Source organism: Taudactylus pleione, unplaced genomic scaffold, assembly GCF_031769625.1.
Source record: "Taudactylus pleione unplaced genomic scaffold, aTauple2 ptg000090l, whole genome shotgun sequence".
Taxonomy (NCBI): Eukaryota; Metazoa; Chordata; class Amphibia; order Anura; family Myobatrachidae; genus Taudactylus; species Taudactylus pleione.
Window position 1 is genome coordinate 8928099 of NW_028284492.1, and position 24720 is coordinate 8952818.

A 24720-nucleotide genomic window follows, 5' to 3' on the forward strand; every position below is an offset into this window, starting at 1 on the left:
TATGCTAAGCTGGTTTAATAGAGAGGGAGAAAAGGAGCTTAAAAACTAAACATTGGAATACTCTGAGTGAGAAGTCTAAGATAGAAAAGGACACAATGCAAAACAGCTGGAGCGTGAACGGGAATGGGGAAAGTCATGTCAAACAGTACAAAAGACTTCTGAATAAGGATTGGGTGGTCAGCAGTGTCAAAGTGATAGAGACACTAAGGAGTATTATAAGGAAGCACACTTCTATGTCTATCTAGAGGAGATATGGCGACTGGATTAAATGGTTAAGAAATTAAAGGGTTGCAAGTATAGGATGGAAGGAAAGATAGTATGTTAGGTTAAAGAAAACACAAGTAGATCTGGAACACACAGTCTCTAGCTGACAAGAGACAAAGGCGTAGAGTAAGAGTAGCTGAACAAAGACAGTGCTCTGCACGGTGGCAATGATGAATGCACATATATAGTAATACAGCAGAATGCCATATGGAGATAAGAGGAGCAAACAACAAAAAAAGGATATGTAAGTAGTGAACTGAAGACATGAAGGAAAAAAAAACAAAAACAAAAAAAAAAACATACTAGAGCCACTATAGAGCAGTGAGCTCACTGACGCATCTCTGATGTCGCACCTTACAAGGGATGCGATAGGCTGCACAAACGTGTGGCTGCTTCTACAGTGTGTAGGGAGACGGGTGAACATATAGATTAAGACATTTACCTGAGGTTGAACTGGCACATAGAACTGGTTCTGCGCCTGCATGTGGACAAGAGCCGCACAAGCTTTATGATGCAGCTTAGAGATTTGCTCAGTCTGGTTTCCATCCTGCTGCAAGTATCCCTCCTGCTCCACTTTCCGCTTCATCGTAGAATTCCAGTGATTTTTTATTGAATTATCAGTCCTAGAAGAAAAGAAAGCATACAAATATTACACATCTGCTAATAAAAAGCAAATGATAGTCAGTAGCAATGGCTCATTATATCACAAATGTACAAACTTATACAAGCACATTTGTATAAACACATACACCCTTCCCAATGCTAGTATGCAAATCTTAACAGCAGGATTGTCCAATTATTGCCTAGTGTCTGTTCACAACATATAGATGGTCCAAACCTACACAATGTACATTCGATTTGTTAAACAAATACACAGTCTTTTCCATTACAAGCATCAGCTAGAAAATAAACATATACACACACACACATACACACACAGCATACCTCCCTGGAAGTAGTTTAGCAATTTCAGCCCAGCGGTTTCCCAACCGTTTATGAGCATCATAAATTATGCGATCTTCCTCCTCTGTCCATGAAGACTTTTTCACCTCTGGGTTCAGGTGATTGTGCCATCGCTCTCTGCACTGTTTCCCAATTCTCCCTTTCAAATGCTTCGCAATTAGTGACCATCTCTTTGGACCATATTTGTGAACTAATTCAATTACCTATTAGCCAGCAGGAGATGAGAATAAAAATACTTGAAATAGTAGTACATTAAACACTTTCTTTTAGTAAACTGGTTTTAATTTTTGCCCCAATTTTCAAACAAGAAAAAAAATAGAAGATATTTATTATGCAATAAGGGGTGTGCGCTAGAGAATCCTTTTATTGCTACAGTTTTTAATCACGCTGGCAGGTCAGTATTCCCTTTACTATCATATAGAGGTTAATGGTGCCATGAATAGCACATTAATTTGTTTGAATGCTATACTGTGAATTAGCTACTGCATGACATGCCACACTAATGTGCCTAATGCCTACGGCAGAGGTTCCCAAACACCACCATTACAGTCCAGGTTTTAAGAATATCCATGCTTGAGCACTGGTGACTTAATTAGCACCTCAGTCAATTTGATTTAACCATCTGGGCTCAAGCATGGATTTTCTTAAAACCTGGACTGTAATAGTAGAGTTTAGGATTCCCTGGCCTATAGAATATAAAAATAAACATTGACAATATATGTTTTTCTTTATGATCCTCATGTTTGATTTCAGTTTGAAATGTAAAATGTAACCAGGCACAGAAGATAAAAATAATAATACACCCACACACACACCCAATTGCTGAGACAGACATTCCCTCCACAAAAAAGAAATAAGGGTACTGTTTTTTTTATTGCATCTGTAGGTCTCAGAGACAGAACAGAGTAATAAACAACAGCAGCTAATATGTATGTTATTCTTGGAGACAGAAAAAGACAGACGTCTTATACAAATATAATGGGCTTAGAAAGGAAAATCTGCTCAAGCATTTGACTGCATAGAACTGACAACTAACCAGACCCAATACCGAAAAAGTCTAGACCCAGATTTCTACTAACACTCTTCATGGTGGATGACATGACCTCATCTCTGTGCAGCACTCCTACTATAAGCACACAAATTACCCTTTGATCCTCCTCTTTGGTCCAAGGGCCCTTTATTAGCTCAGGGTTTAACACTTTCTGCCATCGATGCTGACACTGCATATCTGAACGGTTCTGAATGGGGGAAAAAAATAAAAATTATTTATTACCAGTTATTTATATACCGCACACACATTACGCAGCGCTTTACAGAGAATATTTGGCCATTCACATCGGTCCCTGCCCCAGTGGAGCTTACAATCTATATTCCCTATCATATGCGCACACACATACACTAGGATTCATTTGTTTTGGGAGCCAATTAACCTACCAGTATATTTTTGGAGTGTGGGAGGAAACTGGAGCACCCAGAGGAAACCCACGCAAGCACAGTGAGAATATACAAACTCCGCACAGGGAGGGCCGTGGTGGGAATCGAACCCATGACCTCGTGCTGTAAGGCAGTAATGCTAACCATTACACCGTCTGTGCTACACATACATGGAGACAGTCACTCATATGCGCCATACCCTACACCGGAGGTTCCCAAACGCGGTCCTCATGGCTCCCCAACAGTTCAGGTTTTAGAGATATCCATGGTTAAGCACAGGTGTTTAAATCAAATTGACTGTGGTAATAATTAAGTCACCTGTGCTCAACCATGGATCTCTCTAAAACCTGAACTGTTGGGGAGCCTTGAGGACCGCGTTTGGGAACCTCTGCCCTATACAACACTACATAACTTCAGTTGCCAGAAAAAAAAAAAAAAAAATACATTTTAATATTGTTTTCAAATTTGTAAACCTGAACGATCATTTTAGCCAAAAAGAAAAATAAATTGTATGGACCAGTAAGATTACACAGTACAACCTACCTATCTAGCACAACATTGGGGACCCTCATCCTTTGAGAAATACTCACAAAACACCCAGCACACAGTGCTTTAGTGTGGTCAGTCAGCTTTCTTGCCACACTGGACCCACCCGTTATGGTGCATGGGGTATGCTAGCTTATTTATAACATTAAGGGTGGAGACAGGGGTTCTGAAGGTAATCATTTAGTGTACAGAATTATATTATTTAAAGGGGATGTAGTTATGAGACCGGCCGGTCTAAATCCAAACAGGGGAAGTCCGACAAGGGACTTAAGATAGGCGCCGGTATTTCCCGACACCTACCTTAATCCCAATGCTGGAATCCAGCCCGAACAAGGCAAGTCCGGAGCACCCTTAGCGTTAGCCGCGCGCAGGGGGGTGGGTGGTTAAGTTTAGGCAGCATAACGGGATTAGCATTTTTTTTTTTTTTGGGAGGGGGGGGGTGGGGGGAGGTTAGGCACCTCTAGGGGGAAGGTTAGGTACTAAGGAGGGGAGAGGGTTAGGCACTAACAGGAAGGATGGAAGGATTAGGGTGCAGGGTGGGGAGAGTTAGGCTACAAGAAGAGAGGGCTATGGGAGAGGGTAAGTATACTTACCCGAACCCTGTCGGGATACCAAACATCGGGATGCCGCTGTCGGTATTTTGACAGTAGGCACCCTGACAGCCAGCATTACATGCCAATTCCCATTTAAAGTGCATGTCGAGACTTAAGCAAACGTGTATTTAACCTAAATTGGTATCTCAAGCCTCTAGTGTTAGCGCAAATATCTGGTGGCCAAAGCTGGCTGAGTAATTTATACTAAATGATGCGGTGACACTGACAAATGTGTGACACCAGAATTGCTATACAGCTTTTCTAGGTTTAGACTATAATTTCCAAATCTGATCTAAGACTTACCATGAAATGGCAAGAAATCAAACCCCAGTCATCTGTCCCATTCATTGCAACTAGTTTCTTCAATTTGTCATCCTATTAAAACACAAATTAGATTAAAACAAAGAAATTGAAGGAAATAACAACAACAACCACCAACTTACCTCATCTTTGGTCCATTTTACTCTATTCCATATTTTCTTCACACCTTTCTGGGCTGGAACCTCATAATCATGGTCTGCGTACTGAAGATCATCATCTTCATCCTCACTGAGGAAACAGAGGATATAATCATCTAAAATAGTTCATGTAAAGTGCATTGGTTCTAGCATTATAGTAATAGCGGTTTATATGAACAAAATCTACAGAACTACAGTCTGAAAGTTTATTTGCCAAAACATAGAAAATATTTACTAAATACCAGACACTTCCACACTGCAATCAGTACATTAAATATAAACAACAAACAAAAAACCCACCACAGCATATTCAGGCAAGATAGACAGAAGTTTAGAAAGCAAGCATGTAATATGTACATAGTCGAAAACCTATTTGAACAGGTTTGTGGCTGAAAAGGAAACATTTACACTGACAAGCTGCTTGCAGGGTAACAGTTAAAACCTTCATAATTATGCAATACAAGCTCCTCTAGCACCACACAGGCTTGTCTAATAAGGAGTCACATTTTCCAGAGTGCATTCCTTTGCAATGCCATGAGCAGTAACACAATAATAGCAGCAACTACTCAGATTTGAAAAGTTTTATTAGGAGGGAGCAGCGAGAAATGGACAACCAGCCAGAAAGAGAGAAACAGTGAGACCTTTGCTCTATAAAGTGGCTGGGAGACGGAATGATAGCCGTCATTTTCAAATACATTATTTCCTATTCAAGATGATTAAATAGGTATAAAATCACCAAAAATTAATTACAATCCATCTCTGTTGAAGCCACTAGAAGTGTTGAATTATTGAGTGGCAAAAATGATCCAGCTTGTCCCAGCCACACTCATACAAATCATAATCTATGACACCACATAGGGTATCATACAAGTTAAACTAGCAAAGACATACATGAAACAGGTCTACAATGTACACATGCCCAGGGGAGACATGACAATTATGCAAAAGTAGGGATGAATTATTCTGGGGTTTCTGTGGCATAGCTGTTAGTATATCTTGAACTCTAAAAGGGAAGTTCTTTATGATGGGTTAGTGAAAGTGTGGTTACAGAGTTCTACCACAAATAATGTGTTAGAATGAGAAAACAAAATACTTTAGACAAGAATCCCTATTAGGAAACTGCATTTGAATTTTCATCTGTTGCATGTGCTGAAAGAGCACAAAACAAACTCCCTACATGACAACTATATATAATACATTTTAAAAGGATTGCCGAAAACTACAAAGTTATTACTGTACTACTATATGAGGTTAGTGACACAGTTGAGAAAACAGCTAAAGCGGCATACACACACAACGATTTTGTTACCAACGATTTTATGAACGATTTTATGTCAGATTTTTTAAAGTGTAATTAACAATTTTTTGAACTACAAACGATTTTTGTAACTTCCCTTAATGAAAATCGTTCAGTAGGTCAGTCTGACTGAACTACAAACGTGAACGAGCATGAACGATAATTGTTCATCGTTTTAACTCAGAAAGTGAACGATTTTTTCAACGAACGATAAACAATATCGTTAATCATTCAAAAAATCGTTGTGTGTATGCACCTTAAGTGGGCTGTACAAACATTTCCTGATGCAGAAAGAGAGCAAGGATTGGGGGCTCACTAACATTGCTAGTATGGGCTTGAAATCCCGACGGCTGTATTAACTACATCACATGGAGAACATAGAAACGTATTACTTGTACATTTATTCATCCACAGTTCCATAAATTTAAGAAAATAGAAATGACAATGAACTCTTGTCCCGTATGCAAACACATCAGATAGCACCATTACAAATATATTACTTACTAGCATGCCCTTTCCTTTATACTCAAAGTTATAAACCATTATAAAGTGTATAAAGACAAAAGAAACATATGAACATTTTAAACAGCCAATGGAATTTATTTAAATAGGATTTACGTGACATTATATAAAATAACATCACTGGATAATAAGATAACGTTATTTTATTGGATAATGTTATCAATAATGGTATTGCATATATGAATACATACATTACATTATATTTGCATATGCTTGCATCCAAGATCAACTATGAATAATACTCACACCAAAAAAAAAAAAAAAAAAAAAAAAAAGGACCTTTCCTACAAACCGGACCAGAGAAGCTCTGCTTGTATCTAACTTGGTGCCCAAATCCCTATTGTGTGACATTTTAGCAGTCAAACTACTAGAACAGGCCTTTCAAAAACTTGCTATCAAGATAATACTGCCCCAGATACTCATACTAAAAGCCTGTGCTCTGTGTTATGATCATGTTACTGGCATTCTAACAATAAATATATTTATGAAATTATGGGGGGGTGACTTAGCTTGTGTTATAGGATTAGGTTTTATTGTTTTGAAAGAATAAAAAAATAAAGAATAAAGTTGCAAAAAAAAAAAAACTAAACATCTGTTGACCTCAGATTTAGACAGTGACTGATTATTAAAGACAATCTGCTCTGAATATAAAAAGGTCACCGATTAGTCCACAAACAATAAAATGACTGTGTATATTAACATATAAGTGTCCAAATTATTTACTGCAATTATCAAAAAGCTTTTCTATTATCATCAAATAATAAATGGTCATGTAACAACAGCTACAATATTGCAGAGATTCAAGATTGTGGTGGCAGAACGCAATCCAACAACACAATGGAAATGTGGTCCCTTTGTTATGAAGACGTCAGACTAATCAATTTCAAAACATACTAACAATGGCAAATTTTCACAAACCTGTCAAGATAAGCAAACTATACCGTATATTGTTTAGCCAAGCATACATACATACATATATATATATATATATATATATATATATATATATATAAAAAATAATTATATAAGCTACACATTAATAAAGTTGAACATAAAAATAATAATTTAGCAATGACATATAAGGCAGCAGAGGGTACAATGCTAGTTAATCTGGAAGCAGCATCTACTGACACAATGCTTTCATTGTGCGTGACCCTGCCACCACTTTCATCTGATGTCTCTCTGAAAAGGTTGTCTCACCATATTACAGCACTTTGCTCACACCCTTGCAGTTTTACCTAGTAAGGCAGTATGTGTATTTATAATGATTTACTATTTATCTTCAAAACCACTAAGATCTGAACCCATTCTTGACAGCTGCTAAATTTACCCATACCTAAGACTGGGCAGTAAAGTATAAAAATGAAGATGCTGTTAGACAAAGTCACTAACCCTTAATAAATTTACAAAATGTAATGGGGAGGTTTATCTATGGGTAAAACCGTAACACAGGAGTCATAAGGCGAGCTCAGGGAGGATAGAAACCTTTTGTGGGGCAGAAGGGTAAATGTTTGACTCGAGGGATGTTGAATCCACAACTTGGACTTCTACATTATTTTTAGAGCAATACTTAGCCCATGTATGTTAATGAGCAAATGGAGTAAAAGTGATTTATGGCATGCCACCTCTGTCCTATGTGTTTGAATCAGCCCATACTCACTGCAGATTTGAGCTCAGTTGTCAGACCGCAGGTGACAGTAAGGTCAGAGACAACACAATGTAACACCAAGATATAGAAGCAGCAGAGACACAAAAAGTATTAGTGAGCTACATTGTTATCTATAATACAAAGTGTCCAGTAACAGATAGCTATTTATATGACAAAAAAATCTAAAATAGTTACAGTAATAACACAAGGGCTCAAATCCACAAAACCCAGGAATCAGTTAATAGCCACCAGCCATTTTACAAAGTAAGAATATATTTCATAAACATAAAAATATTTCTCCCAGAGTAAAGGCAAAAAAAACCTTGCAGCATCCACACACACGTCATCAGAGCAATTTTACAGCTTTAAAAGTAAATGTGCCTCTCGCACACACTATTCAACAATCGGCCCAATCAGTTAATTATCGGTTTATCGGTCAGATTTCTGTGCAGTGTGTAGGAATGGTGGATTTGCAGAACAGCAGAGAAAACTGGCCACAAACACTTAGCTCAGATTAGCCGATCGTTCAGAATTCCCGATCTAATGCTGGGTACACACTAGAATGTGTGTACCCAGCGATATAGTCAGCGGCGGAATCCGGCAGAGGTGCTGGCATCGCTAAGTGCATACACACTTGCCGAGGCTGGCAACAACGAACAACGGCAGGAGGGTGAGCAAGGGCATGCTGCATTCGGTAGCATGGCTTCGCTAACAATATCCCCGATTGTACTGCAAGTACAAGCGACTTGGGATATAGTTAATGACCCACAGGAGCGCGCGCATCATTAACAATATAGTGCGTACACACTAGACGATTAAACAAAATTGTCCTAACGATGCGTTAAGGTGCATACACATTGTCAGATATGTCAGATGAACGACTTGCAAATGATTGAACGATTTTTGACTGCATTAAAATTAATGGAAATCGTCCAAAATTGCCTGCAAACACATCAGATATAGTTATCTGACAAATGGGAACGTGCATCGTTCATCGTTGCACACATGTCAGATTTTCCTTTCAGATATGAAGAATTTTTTAAATCGTTACCATTCAGATCTGAAGAAAAATCTGACCATGTGTGTGCACCATTAACCTGCATACACACGTAACGGTGTTAGTAACCAACGATTTTCATTCAGATTTTCCATTGAAAAAGTGACCGAAAATAGTTTACAAAAATCGCTGGTTACTAAATTAATGAACGATTTTCATGAACGATTTTTTTAATCATGCATACAGTGAATGGACATCGTTCATTCTGTGCAACATGAACTATTTTCTGAACGAAAATCGTTATGTTGAACAGTCAGAATGAACGATGAACTACAAACGGGAGCGCGCATGAATGATTATCGTTCACCCAAAAAATTAACGATTTTTTTAATTATTTAACAATAACGACATCGTTATAGTTAAATCGTTCAAAAAATCATTACGTGTGTACGCACCAATACCTGCATTATCGTTTTAAAAAAAAAAATCTAGTGCGTACACAAAGTCGGCGATGATGTAACGATAATGTGTATTCTGATTATCTGCCCATATTTCCACCAATACTTTTTGTTTCTGTCACCATCCTTGTGGGCACATATAAGCAAAATCAATGGCAGGTTTGTTTGTTTTTTCCCCTAAAAATCACTTTGTGTGTATTGCCAATATCGGGAGCCTACATGATCCATAAAATCAGTTTATCGGATCGCTCTAGTCTAGTGTGTAGCCAGCTTTAGGGGCGTGTATGACCAATATATACATGAGCCAGAGATATACACAAAGAAGACTGAGAAATCAGACAGAGATAGTTAGTGACCTGCTGTGCATGTGATGGGGCACCACAGGTCCCAGCATGTCCTGGCAGCCTGTCAGTCGCTGCAGGAAGCACATGGATGGACGGAGGAGGTAGAGAGTACTCCCGCATTCCGAGATGTCAGTAATATAAGAGAATACAGATGTACGATATACAGATGAGCGGAGCCCCAGCTCTTACCTGCGGGATCTCCCGGCCATCCTGTGCTGTATACTGGGGGACCCAGCTCGCTAAGCCGTGACAATGCCTAGAGGTTGCGTGACAGGTGTCAGGCAGTTCCCCGGCGTCATGTCCGTGCTCTCCCGGCGTTGCTGGCGGAGGGAGGGATGGATGACGCACTCTGCTAACGGCCCCAGCTCGGTCTCCCCACTGCTGCTGCCCCGAGCCCCTGCTGCACGCCCCGGGCACACACTGACACACGCGAGCCAGAGAGCTGCTGCTGACAGGGTGGGCGGGGCTCATCAGGAGACACTGCTGCTGACTGGGCCAATAGCGTGCCACGGGGAAAGGGGCGGGGCGCACGAAGGCACGGGACAGGTTGAGACGATGAGGAGTAGAGGGAGGAGCTTCTGAACTTGAAACCATTCCCTTTCCCGCGCTGCCTTTATCTGACCTGTGTGGGGCAGACGCGCGTTTGAATGTGCGCTGCGCGGCCTAACTTCTCATTGGCAGGCGGATCGTCAGCTGACCGGCATGGAACCGGGTATTAATGTCTCCTTCTGTAATGTTACTGCGTCTGCTGACTCACAGGTAGAGCGCGGGACTTCGCTTAATGATGGACTTGGCTGGATATTGATCATGTGACTATATGGGGCGTAACAGACTGTCAAGAGTGAGGGGCGTAGCAGTGGGCGTGGCCCAGCTGTCACTCTTCATGTTCTGTTTTTACTGCTGCTGGAGCTGGCAAGGCAGTAAGCCTGTGTGCTGCTGTCTGTTCGTCTCACTCCGAGGACAAGGCCGGTACATAGGGCCTGATTCAGAGATGGTTGGTAGTGCAGCAGCTCTTGCAGTGGCGTATCTATAATGGGTGCAGTGTGTGAGGGGCACACGAGCCCCCCGGGTCCAGGGGGGCCCTGCACCGCACACACTGCACCCATATTATTTTAGACTTACCTGTCCGTGGTCCCGCGGTGGTTGTCTGCGCTGCTCAGAATACCAAAAAATGGCCGTGGCGGCCATTTTCCAGTGTTCTGCGCATTCACAGTAGACTCCGGGCACTCGAGTGTGCCCGGAGTCTACTTCGCATGCATAGAACGCCGGAAAAATGGCTGCCGCGGCCATTTTCCGGCGTTCTGCGCATGCGCAGTAGACTCTGGGCACAGTCTAGTGCCCAGAGTCTACTAAGGCTCCGGTGGCTGGCTAGCCGTGTCAGTCAGCTGCCGGCTACCGGAGAGAGAGAGGAGGGGGCCCCGCACGGGGAGTGCACACGGGCCCCCTCCTCTCTTAAAACGCCCCCGAGCTCTTGTGATAGCATTTGCCACAGTATGGAAATCCTAATATCCGCTTTTCATTTGTGCTTGACGGTGTGATAAGTGTATGAACGTCGAGAGAACCACTCGCAGTCTAAGGGCCAAATTAAATTAGTCACGAAAAGTGCCGTCTGGCGAAAAGCGGAATTAATTCGCCTCATTCGCCTGTTTTGACGCAATGATTTCTCCATGTGCGCCTCTGCTTTCCGCTCTATTCAATTGTAAAACAGGCAAAAACGCGGATAAGCAAATATTGTACATCGCAAAACTAACGAAAAGGACCTCTTTATTGGGGGGAAATCAGTCTGTACCACATAAAAAGCCTCAGTGACCCTGGGAATCAATATAGAATAGTAGTTATAGCCCTAATAAAAGTATTAAGTGAACTTCTGTTGTGGGAAAGGGCTGTAATATGCATATTTGCATATGTTTGGAAATATGATAGAAAGCAATGTTTTCTGAAAAATAAGTACTGTAGTTAAATTTGGGGTACATGAAAATGGGTACTAGTATATCTTCATGTCTCTAAAATGAACATTTAAAAATACACCTGCTGTACCCTCCTGCAATCTCAAAAACACCTGTCTTATCCATATAGCCCCTCAAAATACCAGGGACCCCACTTTTTACTCATTTTCCAACACTTTTTATGTGTTTTAAATAAAAATGTAAGTTTTTTTTTGACTGATTAGTCATTAGGGTTGGGGGAGTGTCCAAAGGGTTCTGGATCAAATCCCCACATTTGCACCCCAAAATAGCGATTTTGCTCTTCCAATTCGCCAGCCTATATGTGGAGAAACTTTTTTGCCTATTTTTCCATGTACAGTTATCGCGTAGATGAAAACGTCCTGGAATTGTATACGGAGAAAAGTAGAAAACATGCAAAAAGCGCAAATCGGCAAAAACTTTTCTCCAAACGACACTTTTTGCGGCTAATTGAATTCGGCCCTAAGTGGTCTGTGCATTTGAGATTAAGATTGTAAACACTCCAACATCGTTGCAACCTCTGTTGCACCATGGACATTTGCAGTAACCTAATGTCTTCTCAGGCTACTCTCCTCAAATCCAACTAAATATGGCCTCTGAAGCTGTAGATTTGTGATTGGGAACGGAGCAGGCATTGGACACTGGGGTGTGCAGTTCGGGAATTCTGGACTTCTTGAGCAGTAGCAAAACATTACTCAACTGCGTAAACACTACGTCCACCCCTGACGGGATGCAGTCAGGAAGCCGATGGTCTAAATGCCAACCGCCGGCTTCAGTGGCGTAACTAGGGCAGGGCGAGCAGGGTGCGTGCCGTGGGACCAGGGGGGCTCCGCCGGCCACGGTACCGGCCCGCCCTAGTTAGCCAGTGTAGCGCCGACCGCAGTGTGGGCCTGATACAGCCCTGCTCGCGAGCACTCTGCGCTTGCAAGCGGGTCGATGGTGGCCCAGTGCGCATGCGCAAGACGGAGCTGGTTCCATCGTGCGCATGCGCAAGATCCGGATAGTGACAGGCAAACCGTCGCTCCGGGTCTCGTACCAAAGGGTCTCAGTACCAAAGGGGGCGTGCTGTCACTCAACATCGACAGCACGCCCCCTTTGGTGGGTGGGCCGGGGACGTGGCTGCCCAGACAGAGGTGTCCCCATGGGAACGCCTACCGTCTGGGGCTGGCCCCACTGACATCACAAGTGATGTCGGTGGGAGTGCTTTCTGCTCTGTTAGAGCCGAAAGCACTCTTGGGCTTGCGGAAACGAGACCCCACCACAAGGGTCTCGTCGCAAGCCCGATGGTCTTGACCATCGCGACCATCATCATGGCCGCTCGCTATAGTTGAGGGTGGGCACCAACAGCTATGCGAGCGGCCGGGAGGCCGCTCAAAAAAAAACCAGAGGGCCGGCCCTGATTCAGAGCAAGCGCTCTGTCAGAGCGTCTGGCTCTGAATCAGGGCCTGAGTGCGGTCAGCGCTACACATTCACACAGGACCGGCGCTAGGCTTCCAGCGCCGTTCCTGTGCTGCACAGCTGTGCCCCTTCCCTCCCCCTGAGCACTTGCCCAATAGCGCCAGGAGGAGGGTGGCAGGTGGGCTGAAGCTGTGCTAACACACACATTGCCGCCAGCATGGCAGCGATGTGTGTGTTATTCAGCAGCCAATGAGAGTCAGACAGACTCTCATTGGCTGCTGAATAACACACATCTCCGCCAGTGCTGGTGGAGATGTGTGTGTAAACTGCAGCCAATGAGAGTCAGATAGACTCTAATTGGCTGTTGCAGCGCCCACTGCAAGAGCCGGGCTTCCATACAGCTTCTGCAGTGAGTAATGGGAGAGACGTCATGATGTCATGACGTCTCTCCCATAATGCAGAGCGCGCCAGCCCGGGAGGGCGGAGGTTGCGGCGCTGGGAGCCGGAGCAGGAGCGTGGATGCAGGCAAGTTTTTTTTTTTTTTTTTTTTTTTTTTTTATACATTTTTTTTTTTTTTGCTATGAACAAACATAGGATATAACATCCCAAACTCCTCCCTGCATCTCACCTCTCTGGGCACACTGCCGCCTTATTGAGTCACTCACCTCCTCTAAAAACTAATGAGCTTTCTTTTCATCAGAAATTGACAATTACAGCCTCATTGTGTCACTATAAAAAACTTTTACACACCTACAACTATATCTACTTCTCCATCCTTCTGCTTTTATTATCTGGTGACATATCACCAAATCCAGGCCCCACACACACAGCAGATTTACTATGGAATAAATACCCTGCAAACCTCACATGTCTCCCATCACCCTACAAATCAATAAATGTGCCTTATAGAATTCACACTTGATCACAACTTATTATTTTACATCTGAACATCTCTTTACAATAACTACTTTCACCAATTTCTACACTTACCTGAGACTGCTGGGTCACACGTTAACCACACTCTCTAAATAGCCCTTCATGAAGTGGCTTCAGCCACCCATCAGACTTCACGTAAACTGATATAACAGCCATGGCTTTCCACAGACACCTACAAAAACTGCCTCTTAAAGTAGAATGTCAGTGGCGTAAATCTTAATTCAAATGACTTCCACACATACTGTAAAATAGGAATCCAGCCATCTGTCATCCTAACCCTCTGTCCCATGCTCACTGTCTACCCCATCTGTGTCACCCCTGTCTGTCTGCCCATCCCCTTTAGAATGTAAGCTCTCACGAGCAGGGCCCTCTATCCTCTTGTGCTTATCCTTTCTTTACTTATACTATCTGCTCTATACTCAAAAGCACCTAACCCGTCACTTTTGCCATCCTGCTTCTGTTGCAGCAGTGTTTATATACCATGTACTTGTCTTGTAGTGTTTTAAACTGTATGACACTGTTTTCTTGTTCTGTTCAACTGTTTATGTACTATGTTTATGTACTATGTAAGGCGCTGCGGAACCCTTGTGGCGCCATATAAATAAAGGATAATAATAATAATGTATTGGGAGGGAGGGTACCTCTACTGGGGGCACCCTCTACTGGGGGCAGTAATTGAGGGCACCACTGGGGGCAGTAATTGGGGGGCACCACTGGGGGGAATCTCTACTGGGGCAGTAATTGGGGGGACTACTACTGGGGGCAGTAATTGGGGGGACTACTACTGGGGGCAGTAATTGGGGGCACCACTGGGGGGAACCTCTACTGGGGGCACTAATTGGGGGCACCACTGGGGGGAACCTCTACTGGAGGCAGTAATTGGGGGGACTACTACTGGGGCAGTAATTGGGGGGACCTCTACTGGGGGCAGTAATTGGGGGGACCTCTACTGGGGGCACTAATCGGGGGGACTACTACTGGGGGCAGTAATTGGCACCACTGGGGTGACTACTACTGGGGGCACTAATTGGGGGGACTACTACTGGGGCACTCCATCAGGGACCACTACTGGGGGCACTATATAAAGGGCACTGCATAGGGGGAGACTACTACTGGGGGCACTGCATGGGAGGACTGCTACTGGAGGGGCTATATAATGGTCACTGCATAAGGGGGAGTCTACTACTGGGGGCACTATATAATGGGCTCTGCATAAGGGGGGTCTACTACTGGTGGCACTATATAAGGGGCTTCCTACTGGAGGCACAAGGGACACTGCACTGGGGGCACTAAATAGGGAGGACCATTACAAAGGGCACTGGATAGTGGGGACCGCTACTGGGGGGCTGCATAAGGGGGATTACTGCTGGGGGCACTGTATAAGGGACCACTACTGGGGGCATTGTATAAGGGGAACTAATGGGGAGCTGCACAAGGGGGACCACTACTGGGGGTACTGTATAAGGGGAACTAATGGGGAGCTGCACAAGGGACACCACTACTGGGGGTACTGTACAAGGGGCACTACTGGGGGCCTGCATAAGAGGGACCACTACTGGAGGCACTGCATAGGGCGGACTGTATAAGGAGCACTACAGGGGTTAAGGTGCATATGGAAAGGAATGTTAAGAGTGACGAGAAAGGGTTTATGTGTCCTGTTGACACGCCCCATTGTCAAGTGACCCCACCCCTTGTGACCACGCCCATTTTTTTTTCCACGCGTGCATATTGGGGGGGCAGGGGCACCATTTAAAATTTGCCCTGGGCTCCAAATACCCTAGTTACACCACTGGCCGGCTTCCCAACTGTGTAATCCCAATAGGGGTCTAATGACAGGAGTCAAAATCTTGACGCCTGTCATTATACCTCTACCGGGAGCCTGACCGAACACAGTTAAGCCAGGTGCAGCCGCGGGGGAGGGTTAGGGGCTCCCGGTGGGGACTTAGGGTTAGGCACCCCCCAGGAGGGTTAGGCTAAGGGAAGGGGAGGTTAGGCACCCCCGGGGGGAGGTTAGGGTTAGGCACCCCCCCAGGTGGGTTGAGTTTAGGCTGCGGGGAAGGGGGGGTTAGGCACCCCTAAGGAAAGGTTAGAGGGGGGAAAAGGTTAGTGATAATAGGAGTGATAGTAGGGTACTCACCTCCGTCGGGATACTCACTGTCTGCTTTCCAGCGTCGGTATGACATCCGCCGAGCTAACGTCTGGCGGTATATCATACCGATTCCCCCCTGACTCGGGCCCATAGTGCATTGGCCCTTTACTGGTAGGTATCCGGTCTTTAGGTCTACAGTAAAAAGGTAGACAATACAAGTTAGACAGGCTGAAAGTCGACAAGGTCGACTAGTAAAAAGGTTGACAGGGACAGCAGGTCGACACAGAAATGGTCGACACATTTTTATTTTATTTTTTTATGGTTAGGCACTTACGAGAGGGTTAGGGTTAGGCAGTTACTAGGGTTAGGCACTTACTGGAGGGATAGGCACTAGAAGGGACGGTTAGGGTCAGGCACCAGGTGGGAGGGTTAGGCACCAGGAGGGAGGGTTAGGCACTTACTGGAGGGATAGGCACTAGAAGGGACGGTTAGGGTCAGGCACCAGGAGGGAGGGTTAGGGTGGAGATTAGGGCTAGAAAATGACCATTTTTATGTCAACCTAATGACCCCGTCGACCTTACTAGTCGACCTTCAGACCCTGTCGACCTATTGCCTGTCTAACTTGTATTGTCTACCTTTTTTATTGTAGACCCAATGATCCACACCCTACTGAGTACCATGTATTGACTAAAAGAACAGTACACTGTTACTGAGTATTATCACACTTTGTGGAAGTCAAAAAGAAATTAAACAGAGTAGTATGTCCAAAAAGTAATTAACCTGTTTCCCCAACCCAGCTGAGATAGCCCTATCCCAGGATATACACATCAATATCAACCGCATATGGTACATCTCCATGGTAACCACAGTCCCCATACTTATCACATAGCTTCTCTTGTAGTCCTAAGTCCTTAGACTTATGCCACATACACAGTAAACGAAAAGTTGGACAATATGAACGATATAGTTTTTGTTCATCATGTTCAGTATTGTCCAGTGTGTATGTAAGACATTGTTAGTGCTGCGCACTCCCGCGGATCGTTAACGATGTCTTTTATCGCCCATACTTGCAAGGCAACCTGATGATATCATCAGGTTCTGCAAGTACGAGGATGAGAGAGTGTGCCGTCACTGAATAATATCCTTAATGACATTGAGCCCGACAGTGCAGGGGAAAAACACTTCACGATATCGCTCATGGAACATATAGTTAAGTGTGTATACAGCTTTAGGTAGCCAACATGTTGCTGTTAAACCAGAAGCATTATGGGAGGGATTGAAATAGGTGCGATAAGCTGTTTTGCTAGAAAAAATTACTTTTAGTGTGAATTTTTACCGATTGCACAATCCTATTAATCGCAACTTTTCGTGGGTGTGAAAATTCTTCATACCATTACACGTTAAGGGGCGATTCAATTGTTTTAGACTTCCCCACTGGGCGTCTATACGAATAGGCGCCCGACGGAGCAATTCATTTGTCGCTCCGTTCGGACGCCTAAAGTTGGATGTGTGTAAAGTCCAATTATTTGGGCACCCTAATGGTAGTTTGGGTGGGTTGGAGACCCATTCCCTAACCACTTGTTTAGACAGGTTTAGCCGCTTTGTACAGCTAAACTCTGTGCTTGTCGCGTAAAGAACTAATAGGTGCCTGAACGGAGAAACAATTGAATTGCTCAGTTGGCGCCTATGAGTATACGCGGCCAGCGGCGGGCATGAGTATAATTTGAATTAGTGATGGACCTCGGAAGTCCAGCATCGAATGGTTGCCAGACTTCTGACATTAAATCATGCAATCCCAACAATTCTATAGCATAACCATCGCAATGGTCATACTACCGCCCCAAAAAGGGTGCAGAGCCTGTGGGAAAGGGGGCTTCGGGGCACTCCCACCCACATCACTATGGGGGCGTGCCCAGCACTTTCTGAGATCCTGGGCTGCCCCCAGGCTCCCCCTACACTGAGAATAGATGCCGTGTGCACAGGCCCAGCTCCTGACACGTTCTGTCAGTGCGGCTGCACAGGGGCGCCGGGTCCGTCGGAAGAAAATCCCCGCCCTCCATCCACCTGCTGTAGGTATAATTATATAGTCAGGGGGAGGACGCAGGGAAGGAGTGGGCGGAGGGGAAGCACGGGATGGAGCTGGGTGCAGAGACACCTAGCGCCGGCCCTGTGTGTGCATGCGCCTGCCATCTATTCTCCTGCTGCACACCCACTGCTATGCAGAGCAGCGGTGTGTGTTCCCCCTCCACAGCCAGCCATTGGATGGGCATCTGAAAGCTGCATTTAATGGCTGGCAACCATAGAATTTTTGGTATTCGATGGAAAAAGTTCTTCCATCAAATCGGGAACATTGATGGTTGATAACCATCGGTTTCCGATGTCCATTCCTCATTTGAATTGCCCCCTAATAGTTTTCACCTCCTAAGTAGGTGAAAAAATGTGCAAAACCCTTATTTTTGGCTAAAAATTTTGGGATTTGGTTCCAAACCACTGGGAAATCCTCCTTAATGACTAATTAGGCAAAAATTATTTTTCAATCAGCTTAATTTGGCCAATAATTATGTAATTTTTGGGGTGAAAAAGTGCAAAGTGCAGGAAAATGGACTAATTGATGTGGTGTCAGGTATATGAGGGTGCTGTATGAATGGGACTGGTGTTTTTAAGATTGCAGGTGGGTGTTCGAGGCATATTTGGAAGGTTTTTAAAAAGTATCTTTAAATGACACAAATATATACTTATAGGCAATTTTATGCACCCCCAATTTAAGTAGAACATTTATTTTGCCAAAAAAACACTTGCTTTTGTATCATTATTTGACTGTTTTAGAAATATGCATAGAACAGCCATTTGACACAATTTACGAACCCCACATGCTTTTATTATGGCCACTAATACCCCTTTTACACCAGAGCTAAAACTCGGGTTATTGCAGGGTTAACCCCAGTAGCTCCTTGGTGTAAAAGGGAACAGGGTTGGATTTCCGGGTCGAGTGACCCAGCAATCTAACCCAGGTAACTTGCATGGTTTAACACAGGAAAAACCCGTGACACCCTGCAGTGTAAACGGCGTGATCCTGATCACAATGACCTGGAGTGAGCCGCATCCCGGCCGGCTTCAGTGGCGCTTGGAGATTACGTCATCTCCAAAAGTCCACTTACATGCCAGAAGAGCTGGGTCACTGCAGACCAGGCTCCGGTGTGAACGGCGCCGACTCGGGAATTTCCTGGGTCGGCCCCAGCTAAATTCCGGGTCTGATCCGGTTTGGAACCCTGGGCCCGATTCAGACCCACTTTCTAGATGCGTTTGCATGCAGCAAAAGTATGCAAATCCCGGGATCGCACAGCAAGGCATTAGCACACCCACTATGTCTTGGCGTGCGATCGCGGTGTGTATGCAGACTCCCACTAGTCTGTCTTAAGACGCCCACTGATGCACGTCATCTCCAGGAAGTGTATGCAGGCATCGGTAACATAGAGTACCATCGGATGTGAATGCAGCACTTGTGGTTGACCATACCCAACCGCAAGCACTGCAAGTGCTTCAGTGTGAAATACAACCAAGTGACGTGTACTATGACGCTCCGTATTAATTATGCACACCTCTTAAACGGCGTTAAGATGCTCAGACACGCCTGCGTTCGCACCACCACTCCCCCGTTTCCATCGACCAACCCGTTACCACCCACAAACGGCTTGTCCTGTCACTCAGTCTAGCGAGCTGTCTATGCTTAAGGGGTGATCGCATGGACTGGTTCGCAGCTGGCTGCGTGTGAACGTCTTTCCTGTCTTTCTGCGAATGGAATTGAACACAAGAAGTTTCTTAATACAGCTAAAATTGTGTCCCAAAAACCACATGTTGAGGAAATCAATATCTGTGTCTTAGTAACAGTATTTCCTTGGAACTAAACGAAAATTGATACTTGTTACCATCGTAAACACGGATTACTCAAATTAAGTGTGGCTAACACTATATGCAAAACAAGCCACTGCAATACTGCTCAGTGCTGAAGTATTGGTGCCTATATTTAATATATACTTAATTTTTAAAGTTCATCTTGAGAAGGGCATAATTGTGTATACTAATTGCTACAATCATTCTTAGTTGTTTCCTTATGCTGTTATCTTATGCTTATTTAATTCATGTTCATCCTATATTAATATATATCTTTTCATTTGTATTTATATATTATTTATTTATTTTAGTCATTATATGTTTTTAACTATATATATATATATATATATATATATATATATATATATATATATGAACAAATTTGGGCACTCACCATTCAGTAGAAAGATCATTTAATTACTCACAAGTCATTTCACAAAATCGACCTTTGTCAAGACCAAATTGCCACCACGCAGCTACTGTATGGTGAGTGCCCAAATTTGTCCTTTATATCTGGACTTTATTGTCTCTAATGGAGCACCCTGGATTTTACACTTGATAAGTGAGTGCAGCCTTCTGAACGAATTTATATATATATATTGATCTTTCTCCATTTTTTTCATATTAAATATTTCACTTTATTAGTGCCGGTCAGTGTGTGTTTTTTGGTTTACTTTTGGAGTGTCCAGTTTCCTCCATTCTGACGGCTGCTGTAAAGTATTAGATATCAATTAGAATCAGTTAATTATTTTACATCAATTGTTGTATCTACTTTAAATATCTTGCTATCGTTAGCTTTTTAGACAAGTCCAGCGCCTATTGGTGTGTGTGTGTGTGTGTGTGTGTGTGTGTGTGTGTGTGTGTGTGTGTGTGTGTGTGTGTGTGTGTGTGTGTGTTGTTTATTGATGCTGCTTTCCTCTGTCTCCAGACCTGACCACTTTTATTTTAGAGTGTGATCGTCAGAAAAAAGAAGTAGGCTGCCGTAAAAACTAAAGTTAACCACTACTTGACAAAGTTTTACAATGCTGTCATGTGCTGAGCAGTAGCTATTATGTGAGCCTAAAGATGTAAACATGCTAATACAGCAAAAATAATAAAGAATGCAGCTGATTGTGCTCTGCAAATTGAATTTGCATAGTGGCATATTAACACCACGGGGGCCAGTGTACAGCAGAAGCCCTTGTCTGAGCAGCACCCCCCCCATCAGAAATCTTTCCTTGCACTGGCAAGTGGGACCCTCCTTCTCCACAGTGCCATCTTCTCAGTGCCATTCTGTCTCTCTGCTATCTCTTCCTGGATGTCCCAGCTTTCTTAAACTTAATATGTCTAAGACAGAGCTGATAGTCTTCCCACCCTCCCACATAACCTCACTTCCCACTATTTCTTTATCAATTGATGGCATAACTATCTCATCTAGCCTCAAAGTGTGCTGTCTTGGAGTTATCCTGGACTCATCCCTCTCCTTCAAACCACATATCCAGAACCTTTCACAGTCCTGTGATTTTCCATTTCAAAAATATTTCCAAGATCAGACCCTATCTCACACAGGATGCTACTAAAACCCTCATACACTCACTGGTCATCTCCAGATAGGACTACTGTAATCTCCTTCTATCTGGCCTCCCCAAATCCCATCTCTCTCCTCTCTCTAGTCTGTCCTTAATGCTGCTGCACAGCAAATCTTCCTCTCCAAATGCTCTACATCTGCCTCCCCTCTCCTAAAAGCCCTCCACTGGCTCCCCTTCCCTTTCAGAACCCAATTTAAGGTTCTCATGCTCGCTTACAAAGCCCTCACCCAATCTTCTCCCATTTACATCTCTGATCTCATCTCCCTTCACTCTCCTGTCCACTCTCTTTGTTCAACTAATGCACGCCGCCTTTCATGCCAACTGATTACTTCCTGCCACTCCCACCTTCAAGATTTTGCCCGCACTGCTCCCCACCTTTGGAACTCTCTCCCGCTCCCCATCAGACTCTCCACCTCTTTGCAATCCTTCAAACGGGCTCTCAAGACCAACTACTTCATCGAAGCCTTCCAGCTCTCATCCTAACTCGCTGCTACATGCGCCTTCCTCCCTGTCTACCCCATCTGTATCATGCCTGTTTGTCTGCCCCTCCCTTTTTAGAATGTAAGCTCTTACGAGCAGGGCCCTCTACCCTCTTGTGCTTCTCCCTACTTTAATTTCATCTTCTTCTTACTCACCACTAGGGCACCTAACACTTGGTTGCTTATGCTCTGTTACTTATCTGGGTGTTATGGTCGATAATATAGCAATATATATTATCCATGTCCTGTATTGCATTGCTCTGTAAGTCACTGGTCAACAATTTGTTTATGTTCTTGTGGCGCCATATAAATAAATGATAATAATAATAATGGTGCATTTGCCTGAGTCTTTGCTGCCATCTTCCAAAAGATGTCAATGTGAAAATGGCGCTGGTGCACGGTGTGTGGTGCAGGGCCTGTGTGCACTGCACACCCTGCACCCATTATAAATTTGCCTATGCAGAGCCGAATTAAGGGGGGGACTCATGAGGCAAGTACCCCCGTGCTCTCCTCTCTCAGGGGGCCCCCTGGCCGGAGCTGCTCCAAAGCAGCTCTGTCGCTGCTGTCTGGGAACGACTTTGCTCATCTCCAGCCTTCGCCTCCTCACACTGCTACTAGTGGAGGCTGAAGACTAGCAGAATTGGTCCCCTCTCCGGCCAGTGCAGTGGCTGGCCCATGACCTGTCAGTCTTCACTTGTTCCCTCTGGCTGTGACAAATTGGCACTGTGTCTGCGCTACGGACACTTGGATGTCCCAAGAAGACAAGGAGCAGGACACTGGACTTTGGTACTGCCGGACAGCTGAGACACAGGGAGGACTGAGCTAAATGCAGCCCATCCCAGCTAGCAGAGGTAAGTGAGCAAAACTAGTAGAATATGGGCCATGGGGGGAAATCATTAAATGAGAGAGAGCGAGAGCAATCCGTCGCTCCGGGTCTCGCACCAAAGGGGGCGTGCTGTCGATGTTGAGTGACAGCACGCCCCCTTTGGTGGGCGGGCCGGGGGGGGGTGGCTGCCCAGACGGAGGCGTTCCCATGAGAACGCCTACCATTTGGGGGCGGCCCCACTGACATAAGTGATGTCAGTGGGAGAGCTTTCGGCTCTGTTTGAGCCGAAAAGCTCTCTGGGTCTTGCGGCCACGAGACCCTACCACAAGGGTCTCGTCGCAAGCCCGATGGTCGCGATGGTCTTGACCATCGCGACCATCATCCTGGCACCTCGCATTAGCTGTGGATGGCAACCCACAGCAATGCAAGCAGCCAGGAGGCCGCTCCATGAAAAGAAAAAAGACGCCTTGATTCAGAGCGAGCGCTCTGTCAGAGCATCCGGCTCTGAATCAGGGCCTCTGGGCCTGATTCAGAGCCACTCGTAAGCGCCGCTTGTTCGCTCCGAGCGATGTTCGCACATCTGCGCATGCGTATGGGTCATAATGCGCATGCGCCAACCAGTCATTGCAGTCGGAAATCGTGTGTTTGCAAAATAGTGAGTGCCTGCTAATTTGAGTGACAGGATGAGGCGTTTGTGGGTGGTAACAGGGGAAGGTGCTTGAAAACGGGGAGTGGAGACGGGCGTTTTAAGGGTGTGCATAATTAACAAAGCAGCGTCATCGGCCACGTCACTTGGTTGTCTCTTAGCCTGAACTGTTCGCATGACTGCGATAGGAAAATTCAACCACAAGCACTGCGAGCAGTTCAGACGCCTTTCGATGTACTCGATTAATCTAATAAATAGCGGAGATGACGTATGATGCGAACGGCCAGGGGGCGTCTTTACAAAATAGCGAGCGCATATTTCGTTCGCTCGCCCAGACATAGAGGCGTCAACAGACCGCAAAGAGCGAGCTCTCTATTAAAATATCCAGCCCCTTTTTCTGAACGAGCGAGCGCAAATAGCGTCCGGCTCTGAATCAGGCCCTCTGTCAGGATTGTCTCGAGGCACAAATCTGGGAAAGGGTACAGAAAAATATCTGCTACTTTTGAAGGTCCCAATGAGCACAGTGGCCTTGATCATCCGTAAATGGCAGAAGTTCGGAATCACCAGGGCTCTTCCTAGAGTTGGCCGGCCGTCTAAACTGAGCGATCGGGGGAGAAGGGCCCTATTCAGGGAGGTGACCAAGAACCCGATGGTCACCCTGTCAGAGCTACAGCATTTTTCTGTGGAGTTAGGAGAACCTTCCAGAAGGACAACCATCTCTGCAGCAGTCCACCAATCAGGCCTGTATGGTAGAGTGGCCAGACGAAAGCCACTTTTTAGTAAAAAGCACATGGCAGCCCATCTGGAGTTTTCCAAAATGCACCTGACAAAATTCTCTGGTCTGATGAGACAAAGATTGAACTCTTTGGCATGAATGCCAGGTGTTATGTTTGGAGGAAACTAGGCACCGCTCATCACCAGGCCAATACTATCCCTACAGTGAAGCATGGTGGTGGCAGCATCATGCTGTGGGGATGTTTTTCAGTGGCAGGAACGGGGAGATTAGTCAGGATAGAGGGAAAGATGAATGCAGCAATGTACAGAGACATCCTGGATGAAAACCTGCTCCAGAGCGCTCTTGACCTCAGACTGGGGCGACGGTTCATCTTTCAACAGGACAACGACCCTAAGCACACAGCCAAAATATCAAAGGAGTGGCTGCAGGACAACGCTGTGAATGTCCTTGAGTCGCCCAGACAGAGCCCAGACTTGAATCCAGTTGAACATCTCTGGAGATATCTGAAAATGCCTGTGCCCCGATGCTTCCCATCCAACCTGATGGAGCTTGAGAGGTGCTGCAAAGAGGAATGGGCGAAACTGCCCAAAGATAGGTGTGCCAAGCTTGTGGCATCATATTCAAAAAGACTTGAGGCTGTAATTGCTGCCAATGGTGCAACAA

At 44.8% G+C, this 24720-nt stretch overlaps 1 protein-coding gene across 3 annotated transcripts in view; it reads right to left on the reverse strand.

Annotated features, from left to right (window-relative positions):
• Positions 1-9924, reverse strand: part of MYBL1 (MYB proto-oncogene like 1) — a 28743-nt gene extending 18819 nt beyond the window's left edge. For all 3 annotated transcript variants that reach the window (XM_088469344.1, XM_088469343.1, XM_088469342.1), the window contains exons 1-6: positions 9714-9924; positions 4244-4349; positions 4104-4175; positions 2373-2465; positions 1210-1430; positions 707-887 (exon numbers count right to left, since the gene is read on the reverse strand). In XM_088469344.1, the coding sequence (XP_088325470.1) occupies positions 707-887; positions 1210-1430; positions 2373-2465; positions 4104-4175; positions 4244-4349; positions 9714-9733 (693 nt within the window). In that variant the 5' untranslated portion in view covers positions 9734-9924. The remainder of the gene's footprint in view (positions 1-706; positions 888-1209; positions 1431-2372; positions 2466-4103; positions 4176-4243; positions 4350-9713) is intronic.
• Between the last annotated feature and the right edge of the window lie 14796 nt (positions 9925-24720).